Genomic DNA, 19198 nt, shown 5'->3' with positions numbered 1-19198 from the left:
GTAAATTACTGTAAAACGGCAATGCAGGTCAAAATGGGATGAAGATGTGGTGGTGGTCTGAGTCCAGGCAGTTGGCCCTTTAGTCATCCCTAGTAGACTTGGTGACTGCACAGCTTCGTGATGTTTCTTTTTAACAAGTTACTTTAAAAATAGTTACTATTTCCACCTAGTACAAAACTTTTTAAAACATGTAGCATGGAAAAGGAATCTCCTTGCTAGTCCTTTCCTTCCTTGGAGGTAACCACTGTTACTATTACTAGTGCATGTGTCGCCTTCAGTGGAGGGGGGTGAGAGGAGTATGGTTTGCTTTGTTTATTGAGTCCCAAATTTCTTCTTTGGTTGTTAACCCAGAACAGGTCCTTCTCTTCGTACTCTAGGCTCCAGTCGAGGGCATTTATGCAGAAACTTCGGCCCTGCAGCCTCAGTAGGACATCATATTTGTCCTGTACTGAAAAATTGATTCTCTCTATCATCTGGTTCAAAGTCCACGTTTCTCCAGAGACAGGGCATGGATGCATGGAGCAGACTGACAGCTGTCAGAGGAGAGGGAAGTTGGGGGACTGGGTGATAGAAGGTGAAGGGACTAAGCAGAATAAACATATATATATATATATATATATACATACAAGACACAGACAATAGTGTGGTGGTAGTCAGAGGGAAAGGGGTGGGAGGAAGGGGGAAGCGGGAAAAGAAAGGGAAAATGGGGAGGAAAGAGGCTGATTGGGATGGTGGGGACACGATGCAGCGTATGGATGATACTTTATTGAGTTGCATACCTGAACCTGCACCCCAATATATTCAATTTTAGAAATAAATATTTTTTAAAAGTCCATGTTTGTTACAGAATTGGCCACAAGTTGATAATTGTTAAAGCTGGGTTTTTCAATATTAGGTTTGCTACTTTTTAAAATATTGAAATTTTCCACAATAATAGGTTTTTAAAAATTTCTGTTTCTTTAGCAGTTAACTCCTGCATACAATTACCTGTTAAATTTTTTGTTCATTTTAAAGTAATGCTTGATAGCAACCTAAAAGCGAACTATAGGTGGATCTATAAACAGTCCCACCTTCACCCCTACGTCGACCCAAATCAGACCTTCAGAATCCCAAAGTTACGACATGAACCTGGATGATTACTCAACTCCACAAACCATCTTTCTCTTTAAACGTAAGATTAACCTAGCCTGGCCTGTGGTGGCGCAGTGGATAGAGTGTGTAGAGTGTCAACCTGGAATGCTGAGGTCGCCAGTTCAAAACCCTGGGATTGCTTGGTCAAGGTACATACAACAAGCAAGCAATGAACAACTAACGTGATGTAACTATAAGTCAATAGTCCTCGCTGCCTCCCCTCTCCTCTCTCTGTAAAATCAATAAATAAAATATTTTTTTAAAAAACCAACAAAAAAACCCACATAAGATTAACCTCAAATTTATTTTGAAAAGCCAACTTCTCTGGCAGGCAAAATTTGATTTGATCATAAACCAATAAATCACTCATAAATCTCATGCAAAGCAGTATATTACACATCTCACAGGCTCACCAGACAGGGAAGGAAGAACCTCTCATTCCCGCCTTCTCAGAGAGAAGAACAAAGCTTGCACGGATGGCTTTCCTTAGCCACTTCTAGCCCCCACCCTTGTTTTGTACTCCTGTGGGGCAGGCGGATGGGGTCCTCAGGGCTTCTCCCAATTAGACCTTCCCAAAGCTACATGCTCCAGGGAAAGTTCCATATGGTTTCCCTAGGGCCATTTTATCCTTGACGTCATCTCATGCTCTCGTCTTTGTTTTACTGCACTCGAATAACCCACGGCCTCTCCAGTGGTCATTAAGAATATTCCCACTGGCCAAGGACTCCTTTTCAGCATCTCTGTAGAGCAGATGTCACATTTGAGCAGCATCTGCTTCCTGAGAAGCTGGAAGACAGCATGAAGGAACTCATTGAGTCTTCCCCAGTAGTAGTAGATGACACAAGCAACCTTCGGACCGTGATCAAGCTGCTGTGAGTTCAGTGGCCTGGCAGCTTCTGTGCCGGTGGAGAGGCACGTCATTCTCAGATGGGGCAGGGGTTTTCATGGTCTCGGTGCTGTGGTCTGTGCAGGGTCCTAACGCTGGAATGGTTCCCTAAGTGTTTGGCTTCGGCCCTTTCTGGGCAAGGGAAACAGAACAAGGCAAAATGCCTGGTATGTTTTAAATAGGTTCTGCTTGCTGCAGCCAGTAAGCCAACAGCTTGGGAAGTGAGTGACCCTTCCCGAGATTTCTGGGCGCCACTCCTCTGGCTTCCAGCCCCTCGAGTGCTGACCACCCGCCCCCTGCTCCTCTCTGTGACCCATCTCCCCTGACATTAGCTGTCCGCTCCCCGTCTCTGGATGTTTCTCCTCAGGCCTTTCTGGCCTAGAACTTACTCCTCTTTTATTGGTTTTCACTCTGCTTTATCTTTCCCAGCATCCTTCCCTGCAGCTGTCTTTCCTCGCGTGCTGTGTTTTTACATCTCTCGGAGTCTGTCCGTGTCCACTCTACCATGTGCACATCTCCGTCCGCGGCTGCTCGTCTGACTCTGTCATGACATGTCACTTGTCCTCTTGCCCCCACCTTCCCATGGCCTGTGGGGGGACAAGCCGCCCCCACCTGGAAAGAGGTTGGGTGCCAGGAATGCGAGTGGAGGGTGGAGGAATCTACCGCGACCTACCCCTGTGGTGGGGCAGGTGGCAGCTCCTCCCGGGGAAGCAGCCCTTCAGGATGGCGGTTTGGGCAGAGCGGCAGTGCCCAGGTAAGCCACATGGGCGAGGCGGAGGTGGAACCAGAGAAGTCAGGGAGGGTGGGGGTGGAGGGATTCAGATGAGATGGGCCCGCACCCATCCAAGGTGCTCACTGGAAAAGGAGACAGAGAGGAAGGCCAGGTGGCAGCTGGATGCCCTGAGGGACAGCTGCCAGGGAGCTGGCCCTGGGGCAGGTACGGGGAGTGGGGCCGCTGGCTCTGCGGCATCTCTGCCGGGAAGAGGGGCCACGAGGAAAAGGAGCCTTCAAGGTCCTTTCTCCCCACTCATCTTTGGACCTTTTGTTCATTTTTCTTTTGTGTTCCTGTCCTCATGTTATATTAACAGAAAACAAAACAAACATCAGTCTATCTTTGAAAGGGAAAGGCAAGATCTGGAGAATTTAGGGCTGGCTGCACTTCTCCCTTTGCTGAACTCTTAGGCCCCTTTGCCCATCTGGCTGCTGGAGCCAGGAGAGACAGCTCCTTACTGGAGCATCATGAATGGAGTCCCCTGTACCAGCTTGATAGCCCAGCTGGAGTGTCAGTGGCAAGGGCAGCCTACCACAGTGTGCACCCGCAGAACCCGTCCTGCACACGGGCAGCCAGGGGGCAGGACTGCTGGCCAGCCTGCTGGAGATGGGCTTTGGCAAGGCCTGGGCAGAGGGTGGCTTCCAGCTGCTGGCCAGCCCTGCTGGAGGTGGGCTTAGGCAAGGCCTGGGCAGAGGGGTGGCTTCCAGCTGCTGACCAGCCCTGCTGGAGGTGGGCTTAGGCCAGGCCTGGGCAGAGGGGTGGCTTCCAGCTGCTGGCCAGCCCTGCTGGAGGTGGGCTTAGGCCAGGCCTGGGCAGAGGGGTGGCTTCCAGCTGCTGGCCAGCCCTGCTGGAGGTGGGCTTCGGCAAGGCCTGGGCAGAGGGGTGGCTTCCAGCTGCTGGCCAGCCCTGCTGGAGGTGGGCTTAGACAAGGCCTGGGCAGAGGGGTGGCTTCCAGCGGGCGATGCCAGCCCCACTGTGGGCTCCTCTCCCCGAGAACTGAGCTGCACAAAGGCCTGTGGTAGAAGAAAGAAAAAGAGAAAACTCTTCTGTTGCTTTAAATATAAAGTTAATGGAAGATGTAATAAATGCATGTGGCAAAAATTTCCAAAGGTACAATATATACAATGAAAAGTTTCCCACTCCTGTTCTCAAATCCCCTCCCTGAACATGCCAATTTCTTGTACATTGTTCTCATTTCTCCTTTTTAGGTATGCTGTAATCTGGAAGTTTTCAGATTGACCCAGTGGAATATTTTAAATTTTTTGGATGTATATGTATGTATGTAATATATGGAGGGGGACCAAATGATAATAAAGAAAAGCATATCTCAGTTTATTGCCAATAATTCTTGCTGGGGCAGGGATGGTTTAAAATAGTAAAATAAGTAAATAAAATCCTAAAATGCTAGCACTAGAAAGGACTTTCCAAGTTCTTTTGTACTGAAGATTTCATTTTAAACATAAGACAGAGGTCCTGGTGACGTTCCAGGGCCACCTGATGGCACACCTGGGGCTCCTGCCCAGGTTTCCCACCTGCTGGGCATTTCACTTGCCCAAGAACACACTCACTACTCTGTCGTTAGGTACTGGCCTTTATAGAAATAGGTGATTCCGAAATGGAAGGAAAGACAAATGATTGGAATGCACTTAGAAATTTTTATCATTGGACACAAAATATAGGGGAGGGGGATCAGTAATTTCAGGAGAAACCTGAAGTCAAATTCCAAATGGAAAATAGCACACAAGAATTGACAGAAGACAGTCAAGTATACTAGAGGCAGCACGCCTCCACCCCGCTGCTGAAGAACTTGCACCCTTCAGACCTACTGTCCAGGACAAGAGGCAGAGGCAGGCATTTTTTTGTTGGGCTGGAGGGAGAAATGCCAACATAGACCAGAGTAAGAGGACAGCCTTTTGGCATGGACACAGGGCCAGGATGGCGAGGGGGAGAGGGACGGGCTCGGCCACAGGTCTACGGAGCTCTGCCATCACTGGCTCCGCAAGCACTGACAGTCCCCAGTTTGTGCCACCTACCGGGAGCGAACACCCTGAGGTTCATATGCTGACAAAACGGCAGGATGGTTTGTAAAAAAATTCTCTCTGCTTTGACATCAGCTCCAGACACTGTGAACAGTTCCAGTAGCCAAGCCAGATTGATAGGCCTTTTAATGGCTTCAGAGGTGGCTCAGTGAGAGGGGACACGTATGACTGTAAACACTGGCTATAAAAACCCTCAATTGCTTTGCAATGGTAAATTTCCAGGCCATGTGGATCTGATGTTACACGCCTCCTGCATTAACAGCTTTTTCTTCCTGTTCAATTATTTTGGCTGGTAAGGGAGTTGAGATTACACTTCAAAATACATCGATGGATATTTTCAGCTTTGCTGAGAGCTTCAAAATATATACCAACCCTGGGAACATTCTCTTAATTTCTGCTCCCAGTTTCTCAAGAAAACTAGAAGTATCAAATTATAGGCACTGTTAGACTGAAGGAAATGCAGGACCAGGGCCATGGGTCTTTCCAATTCAAATTCCCTCTGGTCTTATTGTGTGACCTATTTATTTTTTTTTTCTACTCAATTTTATTATTATTATTATTATTATTTGTATTTTTCTGAAGAGAGAAGCAGGGAGGTAGACTTCTACATGCGCCCAACCTGAATCTACCTGGCATGCCTACCAGGGGGCGATGCTCTGCCCATCTAGGGCATTGCTCTGTTGCGACCAGAGCCATTCTAGCGCCTGAGGCAGAGGCCATGGAGCCATCCCCAGCTCCTGGGTCAACTTTGCTCCAGTGGAGCCCTGGCTGTGGGAGGGGGAGAGAGAAATAGAGAGAAAGGAGAGGGGTGGAGAAGCAGATGGGCGCTTCTCCTGTGTGCCCTGACAGGGAATCAAACCCAGGACTTCAACATGCCGGGCCGACGCTCTACCGCTGAACCAACCAGCCAGGACCTCTGACCTATTTTTGAGCCTAATTTTGTTCCAGCCCTGGTGTGAGGTCCATCCTAATATGTACCAGATGATAAGGTCCTTGATAAAGAAATGAGTATTCTTAAGAGCCTGGGTTCAGGACCTTGAATCAGGGCATCTGATGGCAGAAAGAAAAAAAAAATAGCCCTCTGCCTCTGCCTCTTCATCTTCACAGGAGAGATCCAGAAGTCCTAATCTCGGATACACGGCCTAGCTGCTGGGTACCTCGGCGGTCACCAGCACCGACTTTGCCCAGTTTTGTTCTGGTTCTGTTATCTCTACCTGATTGGTCTCTTCCACTTCCCTTCCTGAACAGCAGGCCTGGATCTCCAGCTGCCTTTCCGAACGGAGCACCGAGAACTGCAGTTCAGAACATGCCTCCCAAACCTGCACCTCGTCCTGTACTCCCCGTTTCAGTTAACGGTTACCCTACACCGAAGCGCTTGTCTCCTACACAGGAAGTGTACGTGTTATTCTCAAATCCTTTTTCTCACTCCCCCTCCCACTGATCACCAAGTCCTCTGAGTCCACCTTCTGTCTCTTCTGCGCCAGTGTTCCTGCACTAGTTAGTCTAGGCTCACAGCATCGCTTGTTTGAACTATTGCAAAACCATCGTGATCCCCTGCCACCAGTCTTTAGCCTCCTCGCTGAAATTTATGACTGATTACATCACTCCTTATTTCAAAATCTTGTTGGATGATTCTCCATGGCTTACCAGAATAAGTCCAAACTTCTTAACAAAGGCATGGAAGGCATCGATAACTGGTCCACACCTGCCTCTAACCTCATCACCACAGCCACCCCTGACACCACACCCACCAAACACTCTGTTCCTGAGCTCCCATACTCTTCCACACTTTAGTGCCTTTGTGTGCCTCTTCCTCTTCCCAGAATTCCCTTCCACGTCTCGCCCACCTGTTTACCCTTTCAGACTCAGCTCTCAGATGACTTTTTCCTTGTGAAGAAGCTCCTTTTGGGCTTCTCGGGAACCCTTATATAAATGATCCTGATCATTTATGTGTATTTCCCCATTATCAGTTACTGGGATCCTCAGAAGCTGGGACCAGCTTTTGTTCATTTTTATATCCCTGGAACCTAGAAATGCCTGGCATGGTAGGCATTCAAGAAGGAAAGGAAAGAAAGAGACTTGAAAATACCACCCCTATGAGCAAATAGCCATTGCCCTTACAATCTGAGTGGCATTTTCATGGGACAAGATGTGGAGAAGCAGCAGCCTGTCGCCTTAGATAATTTATTAATTCATTTGCTCTGCACAAGTATTTAGTGAGTGCTGCTGTGATGCCTAATACTGTGCTAGGAACTGGTGATACACAAAAGGCTGCCGGGCCCTGCTCAGAGGAACTCCCATTCAAGGGAGTTCAGGCATGTGACAGGCACTGGCTTAGTACTTTGGGTCGTATGTGCTGCTCCGAGGACCTCTGCCACTCAACTCTGCAGAGGCTGTGGAGCATGGGAAGGGACCAAGACAAAGCGGGTGGAGATGGAGAGGTCAGGAAGGACTTGGACAGTACTTGGCCTCCGGGACCAGTTCTGCTGACCAGCTGGCTTTATTTATGCATTTTCCTTTGTAGGAATTCCTTGCTGTTAAGGAAAAAGCATTTGACACATTTCTAATTAGCCCTCAGACTCTGCAATCCTATTATTCCCAAATGCAACAGCTGGGCTATTTCATGATCAGTAATAACATTCGTAGTAACTGCAGTTACCCACCAAATCAGGGCCATTCCTTCTCTGATTGCTGATGGGACTACAGAGGACTTTCTCACCCTCTCATCCTGGGCAGCAGAGTTTGGCCCCTGGCCCATGGTTGGGGGAGGGAGCCAGCTGCTTCTGAGGAAGCACTGTGAGGGGACCTGGGTCACTCACTACACAAGCCCACACTGATCTTAGATGCAGCCCTCCTTTTCTCTGGGCTCTATTCCTGCACCTGACTCTCACGTGCTTGACTTAAGAGAGAAGTCATGTTTCACAGAGTACCCTACCCCTTTCCTTACCTGTCTCCCTCTTCCCCTCCTTCCTTCCCTCCCATCAACAAATACTTAATGAGCATGTACTATGTGCTACTATATGCCAAGCACCGTTCTAAGCACAGGGGAGACAGTGATGAACCTATCAGGACACCCCCCCCCCGCCCTGTTGGAGCTGGCATTCCAGTGGCAGAGACTGATGTGAAAAGCTCTTTATCAGACAAATACAATGATGACTAATAATAAGACTCTTTGAGTTCCTTTCAAAGAGCCAGGTCTTCTCCTCAATCTATCATAGTTTATGTAAACTTAACTTACAAATAACTTTCCCTTGGATACACTGGTGCATTGAGTGCGGTCACCTGGCAGTGGGTACCACATGCGCCACTTGGTGGCTACCTGACCTCAGTCTCTTCATCTGTGAATTGGAGATGGTCACACCTTCCTCACAGGGTCGCAAGGAGTAGTCTGAGATCGTGTATTGGCACACTGCCTGTTGCATAGTAACATATGTTCACCATTCCTTCCTCTTTTCCTGCTTAAAGCAGACATGGAGGTCCAAGCCCTCACCCATCTTCCAGGCCCCCGTTGCAGCTGCAGACAGGATAAGAGGCTTATGAGCTGGTCCAGGGTTTCAAAGGCAATGTGTATTGCCATCAAGAATAGACACCAGGGCCCTGGCCGGTTGGTTCAGCAGTAGAGCATCGGCTTGGCGTGTGGAAGTCCCGGGTTCGATTCCCAGTCAGCGCATACAGGAGAAGCGCCCATCTGCTTCTCCACCCCTCCCCCTCTCCTTCTCCTCTCTCTCTTCCCCTCCTGCGGCCAAGGCTCCACTGAAGCAAAGTTGGCCCGGGCACTGAGGATGGCTCCATGGCCTCCATATCAGGCACTAGAATGGCTCTGGCTACAACAGAGCAACACCCTAGATGGGCAGAGCATTGCCCCCTGGTGGGCATGCCGGGTGGACCCGGTCGGGAGCATGTGGGAGTCTGTCTGAGTGCCTCCCCACTTCTAACTTCGGAAAAAAAACCCACAAAAAAAACAAAAAAGAATAGACACCAGGCCCTGGCCAGGGGACTCAGTGGATAGAGCGTCGTCCTGGCCACCAAGGTTGTGCATTTGATCCCCAGGCAGGGCACATATGGTAAGCAGCCCATAAGTGCACAACTAAATGGAACAACTAATAAGAGCAATGAGTTGATGCTTTTGTCTCTCTCCTTTATCCTCTCTTTCTCTCTCTCTTCCTTCCTCTCTATCTTAATTAAATCAATGGGAAAAAAATTTTTTTTTAAATAGACACCAGCAGAGGCTGGGGCCCTGCACTCTGACTCCCAGCCCTCCCGGCCTGCCTCTGGTCTACTCAACAGAAACTCTGGAAAGGCAGCCACCACTGCAGGACAGGAAGCTGTCCTTGTTGGGCCTTGGGTGTGGCTAGAGAGGCCTACCTGGGGTCTGCCCTCTTCCTCAGGACTGGTCAGCAACCTTGTGTGTGCGCCCTGGGCAGGCCCTTCGGGAGTCCCCCTCCCTCCCCCAGCAGCCAGAGCAGTGCCTGTGAGCGCGGGTCTCCCAGAACCGGGCTGGTTACCAGGCCCTGGACTTGACATGCTTTATTTCATCCTGCCTTTCCCAGCAATGCTGCAAGTTAAGGGCTGTCGCACCCCACTTTACAGTTAAGGAAACTGAGACTAAGAGAGGTTAAGAATTTGCCCAAGTCACTCTCCTAATATGTGACAACCAGTGTGTGAATTCAGGTTGTCAAACTCTAGAGCTAGAGACTTACACTGAGGTATACCTTTTCTCCTGTTATCCACCCGCCTCCCAAATCCCTACGTCAAATGCAGGGGCAGAGAGTTCCCCGGGGCCTCTGTGAGCGCCAAAGGCACATGGCACTTTGCCCAGCTTACCTGAACACTGGCTTAAGCAGTGTTAAAAAAGAAGGGGACCATGCCCAAGAGCAGTGCCACAAGGGAGAACATGCCCAAGGAACTGGACATCCAAAATCGCACAGTTGGAGGGGCCTTAAAGGTCATCTCTCCTTTTACAGAAGAGAAAATGAAGGCCAGAAGGGGAAGTGAGGTCCCTTCATACAGAACTTCTAACCACTCTGCAGGCTGCCCAGTGGCCTCAGAGCCCTGCACTAATGCCCAGACACTGGCATGGAAAATGGACTGGGCCAGCCCCACCACTTACCTGCTATAGGACTCTTGCCAATCGAGAGCCTCACGGAGCCTCCAAGCCCTTGCCTGGGGGTTGTGGGTGTGTTAGAGACAATGTGTGTGAGATGCCGGCACAGCAGCTGGCACCTGCTATGTACTCAGTGAACTGTAGCTATTATTATCACTCTTGTTGTTTTCAAAGTTTAACGAATGTTAGGCAACACTGTCTCTTAGGTGTCGCTTTGATTTTACAGTTCTGCTGGAATCCATTCCTAGGACCAGAGAGGAAACAATGCTCCCTGTCATCTCTAAACACGGAATCCCATCCAAGGGACACTGGGGCTCAGCTCTGTGCCTATTTGGGATTAGACTCTGGAAGAAAAACCAGGGGCTGTAGCCGAGGTAGCAGCTGCTAGTTCCCATCTCTTCTGGTGTGCCTATAGCTTGAGGCCCATCACTCAACCTCGGTGTCAGATTTCTATGGTCAAATGAGCATGGCAATTACCTGTCCCCTTAGCTCCACCCCAGGGAAGTTTATTGTATCCATCTAACGAAGGGCTGGCTGTGAGGTCTAACACCATCCAAAGAGGCCACTGCTCCTATGGAGTTTTCTGGTGGGGGTTGAGGAGAGCAGTGGAGAAGACTTCTCTTTGGGACAGAGGTACCAGGGAGTGACTGTCAGGTGCAGATGTGTAGCAGCTTCACCACTGAGCCCTGGGGAATAAAGGGTGGGACTTGTAGAAACTCCTCCTTCCCTCCCTCTGGTGTCATCAGAAACCCCACCTGCCTGATTTCAGTTTGGCATGGTCCAGCCTCATCCGCCATGCCTAGGGCTGAGTTTGGAGCCCACCATATTGGGTTAATGTGATGAGTTTGGATCCCACATCTCACCTGATTCTCTCAAGACCAAAGGCAACTAACTAGATATGCATAGACCAGGCTGGGATGAGGGAAGCAGCCTATGGCAACCTGGTTGGCCTGAAAGCCAGTATGGAAGTGGGGAGACCAGGAAGGCAGTTCCCTTATGCCCGTGGGGCTTGATTTCTAAGGAGCAAGGTCTCCCTGGCCTTCCACAGAGGACATGACCACTGGGTCTGCCCCATGGTTCCCGCATATATTGCTGTGTAGTTCAGTCCTGAGTGCTGGAGAAATCAGGAAGTGAATGGCGATGAGGGGGGTGGCTGGGTTAAGCATGAGCTGTAATCCCAACATTTGCCTGATTCCCGAGGTGGCTTCACTTAGAGGGCAGGACCCTTTGTGTGGACCTTCAGATCAGCCACTGTCCAGCAGCTTCAGCAGGAAGCAAACTCCCTGGCATTCAAGGGCCACCCGAGTCCAGACTTGCCCAGCCTAGCCAACCTCAACTTTCACCAAGACCTTCCCAGTATCCTGGAACCCAGTAACTCCAGTTCTTTTCCTGGAACACATCAATTATCTCCCTCCCCAAAACCTTTCCTCTGGATACTCATGCCCTGCCCTCCTCCTTCTCTGCCTTTTACAAATTTGTTCAAAGATTTACTCACCTTCTGTAAGTAGCCTTCCCTAACCTTGCAATACATTATTATTATTAATATTATTTTTATTCAGTGTGAGGTGGGGAGGCAGAGAGACAGACTCCCGATGTGCCCTAACCAGGATCCACCTGGCAAGCCCACTAGGGGAGATGCTCTGCCCATCTGTGTTGTTGCAACCGAGCTCTTCTTAACACCTAAGACGGAGGCCATGTAGTGATCCTCAGCCCCCAGGGCCAACTCACTCCAATCAAGCCATGGCTGCAGGAGGCAGAGAGAGAGAGAGAGAGAGAGAGAGAGAGAGAGAGAGAGATATGAAGGGGAGGGTGGAGAAGCAGGTGGGCGCTTCTCCTGTGTGCCCTGACCAGGAATTGAACCGAGAACATACACATGCCAGGCAGACACTCTACCACTGAGCCAACGGGCCAGGGCCACAATACATTATTTATTCCATGTGATCCCCACTTGGTTTATTTAACATCTAATCATTTAGTGTCTGCTCTGTGCCCTCCAACCTGTGCTGGCCTCCTAGAACCAGTTTAGCCCATCTTGTCTTCTGCTGAAGTGAGAGAAGTTCACAGGGGATTCTCAAAGCAGTCCGAGCTGGGGCAGAATCTCAGTGATTTCTGTGTCTGTGCCTCTCACCATTGTGTTTTGTATTTTTGTTCAAAGTGTCAGATGGAGAGATGGCTTCTAGACTGGGCTCTGCCCACTAATTAGTTGCATGGCCCTGGCGCAGCTTCCAGCATCTCTGGCCTCTCTTCTTCCTGATTAAATGGTGATGATGACACCTCAGGGTTGTCCAGAGGACAGTGAAGCAGGATGGAGGGAAGCATCATGAAAGCTGGAGCCCCAGGCCAATGACAGATGTGGGGTGGTTGTACCCCCATTCTCCTTTCACTAGCTGTGAAGCAGCAGCGCTCTTCACAGCTTCCCTCTCTTCGAATGTCAAGTGCACCAGCTTCCAATCCCTCCTCCGAGCGGGCCCTCAGGTGGCTTGGAATCCTAGGTTGCAGAGGATTCCGGTGCTAATTAGAGACTTGTCTCCCACCCATCCGCCTCTTATCAAGGACTCGACGAACACACCTTAAACCCCGCGTCCAAGCGCAGTTTAAGCGCAGCCCAGACCGCAGCTACGCGGCGCGGGCCAGGGCTGGGGTCGCGCATCTTCAGCGGGTGATTCAGGGCCGCTCCGCCCGGGGATGGGTGGAGGTAGCGGGACCGATCAAGGCCGCGCGGGGGCAGCCGCCGGGCTCTCTGTCGCTGGGCGTTGGGTGCAGAGACTGGCTCTGGCCCGTCGCCATTCCGCCACGGGCGTCTGCCTCTCCGGACCATTACCTAGCGCCGCTTCCCAGCCGTCGCACTTTTCTCGCCGAGCGCAGCTGCCGGGACGGCCGGCGGGGGCTGGAGCGCGGGGCGGGCTCTGCGCGCGAATGAATGGACGCCCGGAGGACGTGCGCGCGCGGGGCTGAAGGGCATTAGGACCGTGAGGATTGCTCAGCGCGCCTGTCTCTCCCTATCACCCCCCACCCCCCACCTCTCTCCTTTTTCTGCTCTGCAGGACTGAGCAGCCGGGCGCGAGCGAAAACAAACAGCTGGGGCTTCGAGCGCCCCCGCCCCGGCCCTCTGAGCTCGCTGGCCCGGGCCCCCACTCGGGGCGCCCGCCCGCCCACCATGAGGAAGATCCGCGCCAATGCCATCGTCATCCTGACCGTAGCCTGGATCCTGGGCACTTTCTACTACTTATGGCAGGACAACCGAGCCCACGCAGCGTCCTCAGGCGGCCGAAGCGCGCAGAGGGCCGGCGGGAGGCCAGAGCAGCTCCGCGAAGACCGCACCATCCCGCTCATTGTGAGTCCTCCTCGTGCGCCCGGGCAGCCGGCTGGGGAGCCGCGGCGCGCGTCCTAGCCCCGCGCGGCTGCAGAGGGCGCGAGGCCGGGCTAGGGGCTGCGTGCCCGCCGCGCCCTGCCGGCTTCGCGTATGTTGGAGCATTCCTGCGTGTTGTTATGGCAACCTCCGGAGGGCCAGCGAGGCCAAGGCGCACGGATGAAAGGAGGGTGACAGCGGGTGGGGGTTGGGAGAAAGTGCTGCAAGTTTGGTGGGCCCCGCGTGCGCGCGAGACTGGGAACGTGGCGGCTCTCTTGGCACTGCACCGCTGGGCCGGGGCCGGGGGTTGCCGGCGCCTCGTCCTCCTGGTAGGGCGGCTGGACCTTGCGCGCAGCGAGCGGGTAGTGGGAACCGCGAGCGGCTGAGCGCGTAGGTGGCCATGCGCACCCCCTCTTTAACCTCCTGAGGGCCAAGGACGTGGGATGGGGGCTTAGGTGAATCAGGGTCGTTATCTGCTGCGCCCGGCTTTTCGTCCCCTTCTTAGCTCGGGTCAACTTGAACCTGTTTCTTTGGCACGGAGAATTCCTGGGGTTCTCTGGGTCGGTGAAAGGTTTAGTCCTGTACGCACTCCTCACTCCATCACGACAGGTGAGCAGGCAGTGCCTGCACCCGGGTTCAGAGATTCCTTTTCACGAGGTCAGCCTCGGGAGGTTAAGCTAGCGAAGAAACAAAAGCGGCAGAGCACGGCTAGGGCCTCGGAGGAGCTGTGGGGGCCCTAGGCGCTCCTGCGACCTGGGCTGGGGCGTGCGGAGTCCCCGCCGCCCTGCAGGGGGCGTGCCAGCCTCCGCCGGGACGCGGGGTGACGGCTCTGTGGCAGGGGCACCTGTTGAGGCCAGAGGCTCTGGGACCCGTGGAGAGGCGCGCTCTGGCAGGCTGAGTTCTTCAGGCTGGACGAGAATCTTGGCGACCCTTGGGATCAAGTGCTGGGCGGATGCAGCCTGGCCTGACGAGGACCAGAAGCAGGAAGAGCCAAGTGTGGAGCAGAGCATGGGGAATGGAGCAGGGCGGCCATTCTGACTCGAAGAGATGTGGACCTGGGGAGGGAGGAGTGAGGAGTTTCTGGGTAGCTGCAGGGTCAGGAGGGCTTGTGTGGAGGCAGCTGAGAAAATGGTTGTGGTGGTGGTTGTGGAGGGTGTCAGTGTGAATGGGCTCTCATATTCCCATCTTGCTCCAGGTTCTGTGTCTTGTTAACCCACTCCAGAGCATGTAAAAAAAATCCCCTGCAAAGGCACCATATTTCCCAGCTTCGCCTGAGGAGACCTTGGGGTTTGCTGGTTTTCCCAAGGCCCTCTTCCCCAATTCCCAGACCCCTGTGGGTGAGCCTGACTAGGTAGAATGTCCCTTTTTGGGCTGAGAGCCCCTGTCACTGGGTCCTGGTTCCAAAGCACTGTGGATGTTTGGACAGAAAGACTGATGAGGAAAGACCTCTTGTGAAGACCCCAGAATGTTGGGATCTGGGTGGACTGGCAGACTGGAGTGGAACTGGCCAAACCAGTAGTGGCCCCAGGTCCCCAGGGAGCTTCCACACCATGGACTTATCCAAGCTGTCCCCTTCTTACATCTTCAGAGGGCCAGCCCACATCTCAGGCTCGGTGGGCTCAGAGCGGCTGGGGACAGGCAGACTGGCCAGATATTCTGTCCTCTGTGTGAGGTGATGGGAGGAGGGTCTGAGTTGGAAGAGGAGGAGGGGGGGGGGAGAGAGGAGGAACAATGGAAGGGAAGAGACAGGAAAACTGCTGCTCAGAACCCCAGGCTGGGTCTCATCACGTTTGCCTTCTCTTCAGAACCCTGACCTTGCTCTTGGACCTTCTCCCCTGCTCCTCCAGGGCTCTTTGGAGATAGACTCGAAAGGCTGCTCAGACTGAGAGCCCCTGGGATGGTGTGTGTGTGGGGGGGTACTGCTGGAGGCAGGCAGCACTCATTTTCAGGGGTGGAAATTAGAGGTCATGGGGATGGTTCCAGTGAGCATCCTCATCCCGTGTCCTGATTCCCGTGGTGTTTGACTGGCTGCAGATTACAAGAGGGGCTGAGAACTGAAAGCCAAGTTTAAAGTGTGAAGGAGCCAGAGTGGAGATGCAGGAAGAGAGGGAGAATGGCAGAGTGAGTGACAGACCTCCTTTGGCCGTGTAGGCACATAGCCAGCTCCCTCCCTGTTCTTAAGCTTTAACCCTGGCTGTTTCTTAGTCATTGGTCCCCAGGCACACTCCACCTTTGTCACAGCCTCCTGTTGTATCCCTATCTTTTCTGACGCATTTCACTTCAGTGGCATTCTCAGTCATCTGCCCTGTCTCCTCATTGAATGTAAGCTCTCATTCCGGGACTATGCAGGAAGCTTCTTGCATCCCTACACTGATGCACACAGCAAGACCTAAGTACTGGTTAGATGAGTGAAGTAAGATTTCTGCCCATCTCTGGGAGCAGTCAATGGCCCTAGCTTCATACCCCTCTCATATTTCAATTATTCCCAGCTCCAACCTGACTTACCTAACTGAGGAGAAGGGGAATGCACATTCAGCTTCTCCAGGAGGAGAACGCTTTATTCAACTTAAAAGGAGCAGGTGCAGCCGAGGATTGGCTTTCGCCCTGAGATTTGTGGTTAACCTCTCGCTGGTCTTACCATTCCCAAGCACGTCTCTTTTTAGTTGGGTCAGGATGCTGCATGGGGATTTTTAGATTCTTAGAGAATGATGTGGCCAGCCCTGCTGACAGAGGATGAGAAAACTCAGACAGGCGTCGTCATCATCACTCCTCGGGGGAGTCGGAGCTGAGCTGGAAAAGGGAAGGTCTGCATGGCAGCCTAGGCCCAGAGGCAGCTCTGCCGCACAGTGTCTGGGCTATTCTAAGCCAGCCAAGTTGCTTCTGGACTTGAGGCACTTGTTTGGTGTTGTGAGGAGTTGGCATGGCAACCATAAAGCCCGAAATTTCTCAGGGTGGTCCTGATTTTTAATATTCTGTCCTGCTGTCAGCCCATGTATCACAAATTCTGATGTGAAAAATTGGTCATGGACTCGGTAAAACTAAAAGGAGATACTGACTGCATCCCTCAATGGCTGCTTACCAAGTGGCTGGTTTGGTTTGTTTCCATGCTGTACCGTATGGGCAAGGCAGTGGGTTGGGACATCCACGTAAATCTACACTGATGCGTGCTGGTGCCGGACGGCAGTGACAGCAGAGGGGAGTGCCAGTGCAGCTGGCCTTCAGCCTTCAGGCCTGTGTGTGATGGGCTTGGGAGCCACGTTTTCCGGATAGGAATGCTCTAACACGCGTGGGTGAGAGGCTAAGGTGGAAATTACAAGGAATTTTACTTTACAGGGGCTCCCCGGGTTACATAAGTCTCGACATATGACGTTTTAAATTTATGACGCTCATTCCCATAAAAACTTTAAAAAATTGAGACGTTGAGTGTTTCAGCTTAAACCATTAGTGCCATACTTTTTTTACACTCATTTTTTGTCATCTTTTTCTGTTACTATAGTACAGTGTACAGTATATTTATGGCCTTTTCCCTTTTCTGTGGCTTAACTGTGTTTTTATGTTTTAGATTATGATTTTACAACTGTGATAGGATAGGTAAGTGACTTAGGCTAGGATGTGTTTTGATTTACACCAAAATTCGGGTTACGTCACTGTCATAGGAACAGAACTGTGTTGTAACCCGAGGACCCCCCGTACAGACATATTTTTAAAAGACCATCTATTATGAGTATTTTAAGGATAGGTGTACTCATTTGCAACATCTCCTATTTGGAACCAGGGAAGTTTTAGGCAATATTTTTTTCTAAATTGTAATTTCCTTTTTTTTAATTTTAATTACTTCATAATATTTCTTCCTTGGTATTAATTTTTTTAAGATTTTCTCTATTGATTTTACAGGAGGGTGGCAAGAAGTATCAACTCATAGTTGCTTCACTTTAGTTGTTCACTGCTTGCTTGTTGTATGTGCCTTGACGGGGCAAACCTAGGGCTTTGAACCGACGACCTTAGGGTGCCAGGTCACCCCTCGATCCACTGCACCAGGCAAACTTGGTGTTTCTTATTCTACATTTGGGATACTGCTGACTGACCTTGGGCAAAATACTTAATACCTCTGGACCTTGGTTATTCTATGTGTTCAATTTGGATTAAATGATCTCTGAGATTTGTTGATCCTTAGATAAGCTTATTCATTCCTAGAAGTGAAGCCATGGCTTTAAGAGAGTTTTCCGGAAGGGTACTGTGAGGAGTATGGCTTGTGGAGGGACACGCCCTGCCAGGAGAAGGTCCCGAGGTAACCCTTGAGGCCTCGTGCCCCCCCCCCCCCAGCAGAAAAGAACACAGGTGATGGCTCTCTGGCGCTGTTCTCTGAGAGCACAGGCTTCCGTCAGATCTGTCTGGGTTTCTATTTTATTTACAATGTGTGCATTTAGGAACTGTGGGAATATGATCTGCTTAAATGACAGGAAATGATTGGTGCCACACATGGGAAGAAAGCGGGGAGGGAGAAGCACAAACACCCACAATTTCTTTTGCTAAATGTTCAGATTGAAAGGGCCTGATTTCCTGTCACTGGGGTTCCATCCTGGGTCATACCTACCTGTAGGACAGGGAAAGCACAGAGGCCCCAAGACTGATAAAGACCCTGACATCCTGAGAGGCACCTCCCTGGGAAGCCTGAAGCCCTGGGGCACAGGATTCATTGTAGAGTGATGCTTATTCTGGTCCCTTGTTTCTGTGCCATACAGCACTTATCCTTGGCGGCCCCGAGGCTTTGGACTCGGCTTTCTTCTCTGGTGGCTGTTTGTTGCCTCTGTGAGTGGAGCTCTGGAAGTGCCATTTAAGTCCATGTGGAGGGCCTAGCATAGGCACAGCTGGGCCGAACTCCCTGGGGGACTGTTTAGCTATAATGGAGGAAACCGCCCTAGGGTTAGAGGTGAGCCTGGAGCCGAGCAGTTCATTACAGTTAGAAGGAGGAAGATTTATCCCTGTCTGCTTCTTGAGACCAGGACACCTTCCTGGTGAACAGCAGGGCAAAGACAGAAGGAGGCTGAGCAGGCGACCCAGAACCTCTGGAACAGAGCAGGGAGAAGAGCTGTCAGACACGGGTCAGTGACGGTTACACTTGGGCAGCAATTCGGTTCCCTAAATGGGACACTGCTTGGTGTGGTTATAGATGGTGTACAGCCCACTCTGGAAATAGTTTCAAGTGGCTTAGCCTCTCTCGGAGCACTTATGGTCTTTGTACCTATCCAGCCTCCATAATCATTGTTATCTCTGCTTTACATTTCTGGTGGCTGATTCACTGGACACTTAGACACAGTGTTAGTTGTGTTACAAACTTTGAATCCCCTCAATAACTAATGAGAAGGGTTATCAGGACCAGTTAACATGCGTAAAGTGAGGCTTAGGAAGATTCAGTGACTCACCCATGACCTGGCCACAAGTGTTTTTGCCTCTAGGGCCATGTGTGTGTGTCTCATTTTCCCTGAAGCATCTTCAGGGCAAGATTCAAGCCTGATGTATCACACATATCTCCTGGAGCGCCTAGAGCAGCACTTTGCTTTGTATTCACCCCATAAACATTTTGGGGGAAAAAATGTAAAACTATATAGAACAAAATGTTAGCAGTAATAAAGTAGGATTATGGATCATTCCCCTTCCATCTTTTGTTTTTTTCCCAACGTTTTCTATAATAAGCATCTATTGATGTTATAACGATAAAGCCAATGAAAATAATAATTTTGAAAACCATTTGAAGACGAATAAAATCATTCTCGATGCCTCAATTCAAGTGTGTACTTCGTAACCATGTCTCACCTTTCTGAATCCCCCATCAATGCTTAGCCTTGAGCCAACAGAAAACACAGGTGACTTATTTAAATTATTCCTGTAGGCTTCCGAGGAACAGAACTGAAGCCAG

The 19198-nt window shown here is 51.0% G+C and overlaps 1 protein-coding gene across 1 annotated transcript in view; it reads left to right on the top strand.

The window, feature by feature from the left end:
• The first annotated feature begins 12958 nt into the window (after positions 1–12958).
• The window catches only part of GALNT16 (polypeptide N-acetylgalactosaminyltransferase 16), a 97607-nt gene continuing 91367 nt past the window's right edge, over positions 12959–19198 (top strand). Inside the window, exon 1 of the mRNA XM_066273463.1 lies at positions 12959–13266. Within this exon, the coding sequence (XP_066129560.1) occupies positions 13090–13266 (177 nt within the window). The 5' untranslated portion in view covers positions 12959–13089. The remainder of the gene's footprint in view (positions 13267–19198) is intronic.

The sequence above is a fragment of the Saccopteryx bilineata genome, chromosome 4 (genome assembly GCF_036850765.1).
Source record: "Saccopteryx bilineata isolate mSacBil1 chromosome 4, mSacBil1_pri_phased_curated, whole genome shotgun sequence".
Lineage (NCBI taxonomy): Eukaryota > Metazoa > Chordata > Mammalia > Chiroptera > Emballonuridae > Saccopteryx > Saccopteryx bilineata.
Note: the sequence above shows the minus strand (reverse complement) of the source record. Positions and strands in the feature narration are given on the sequence as shown.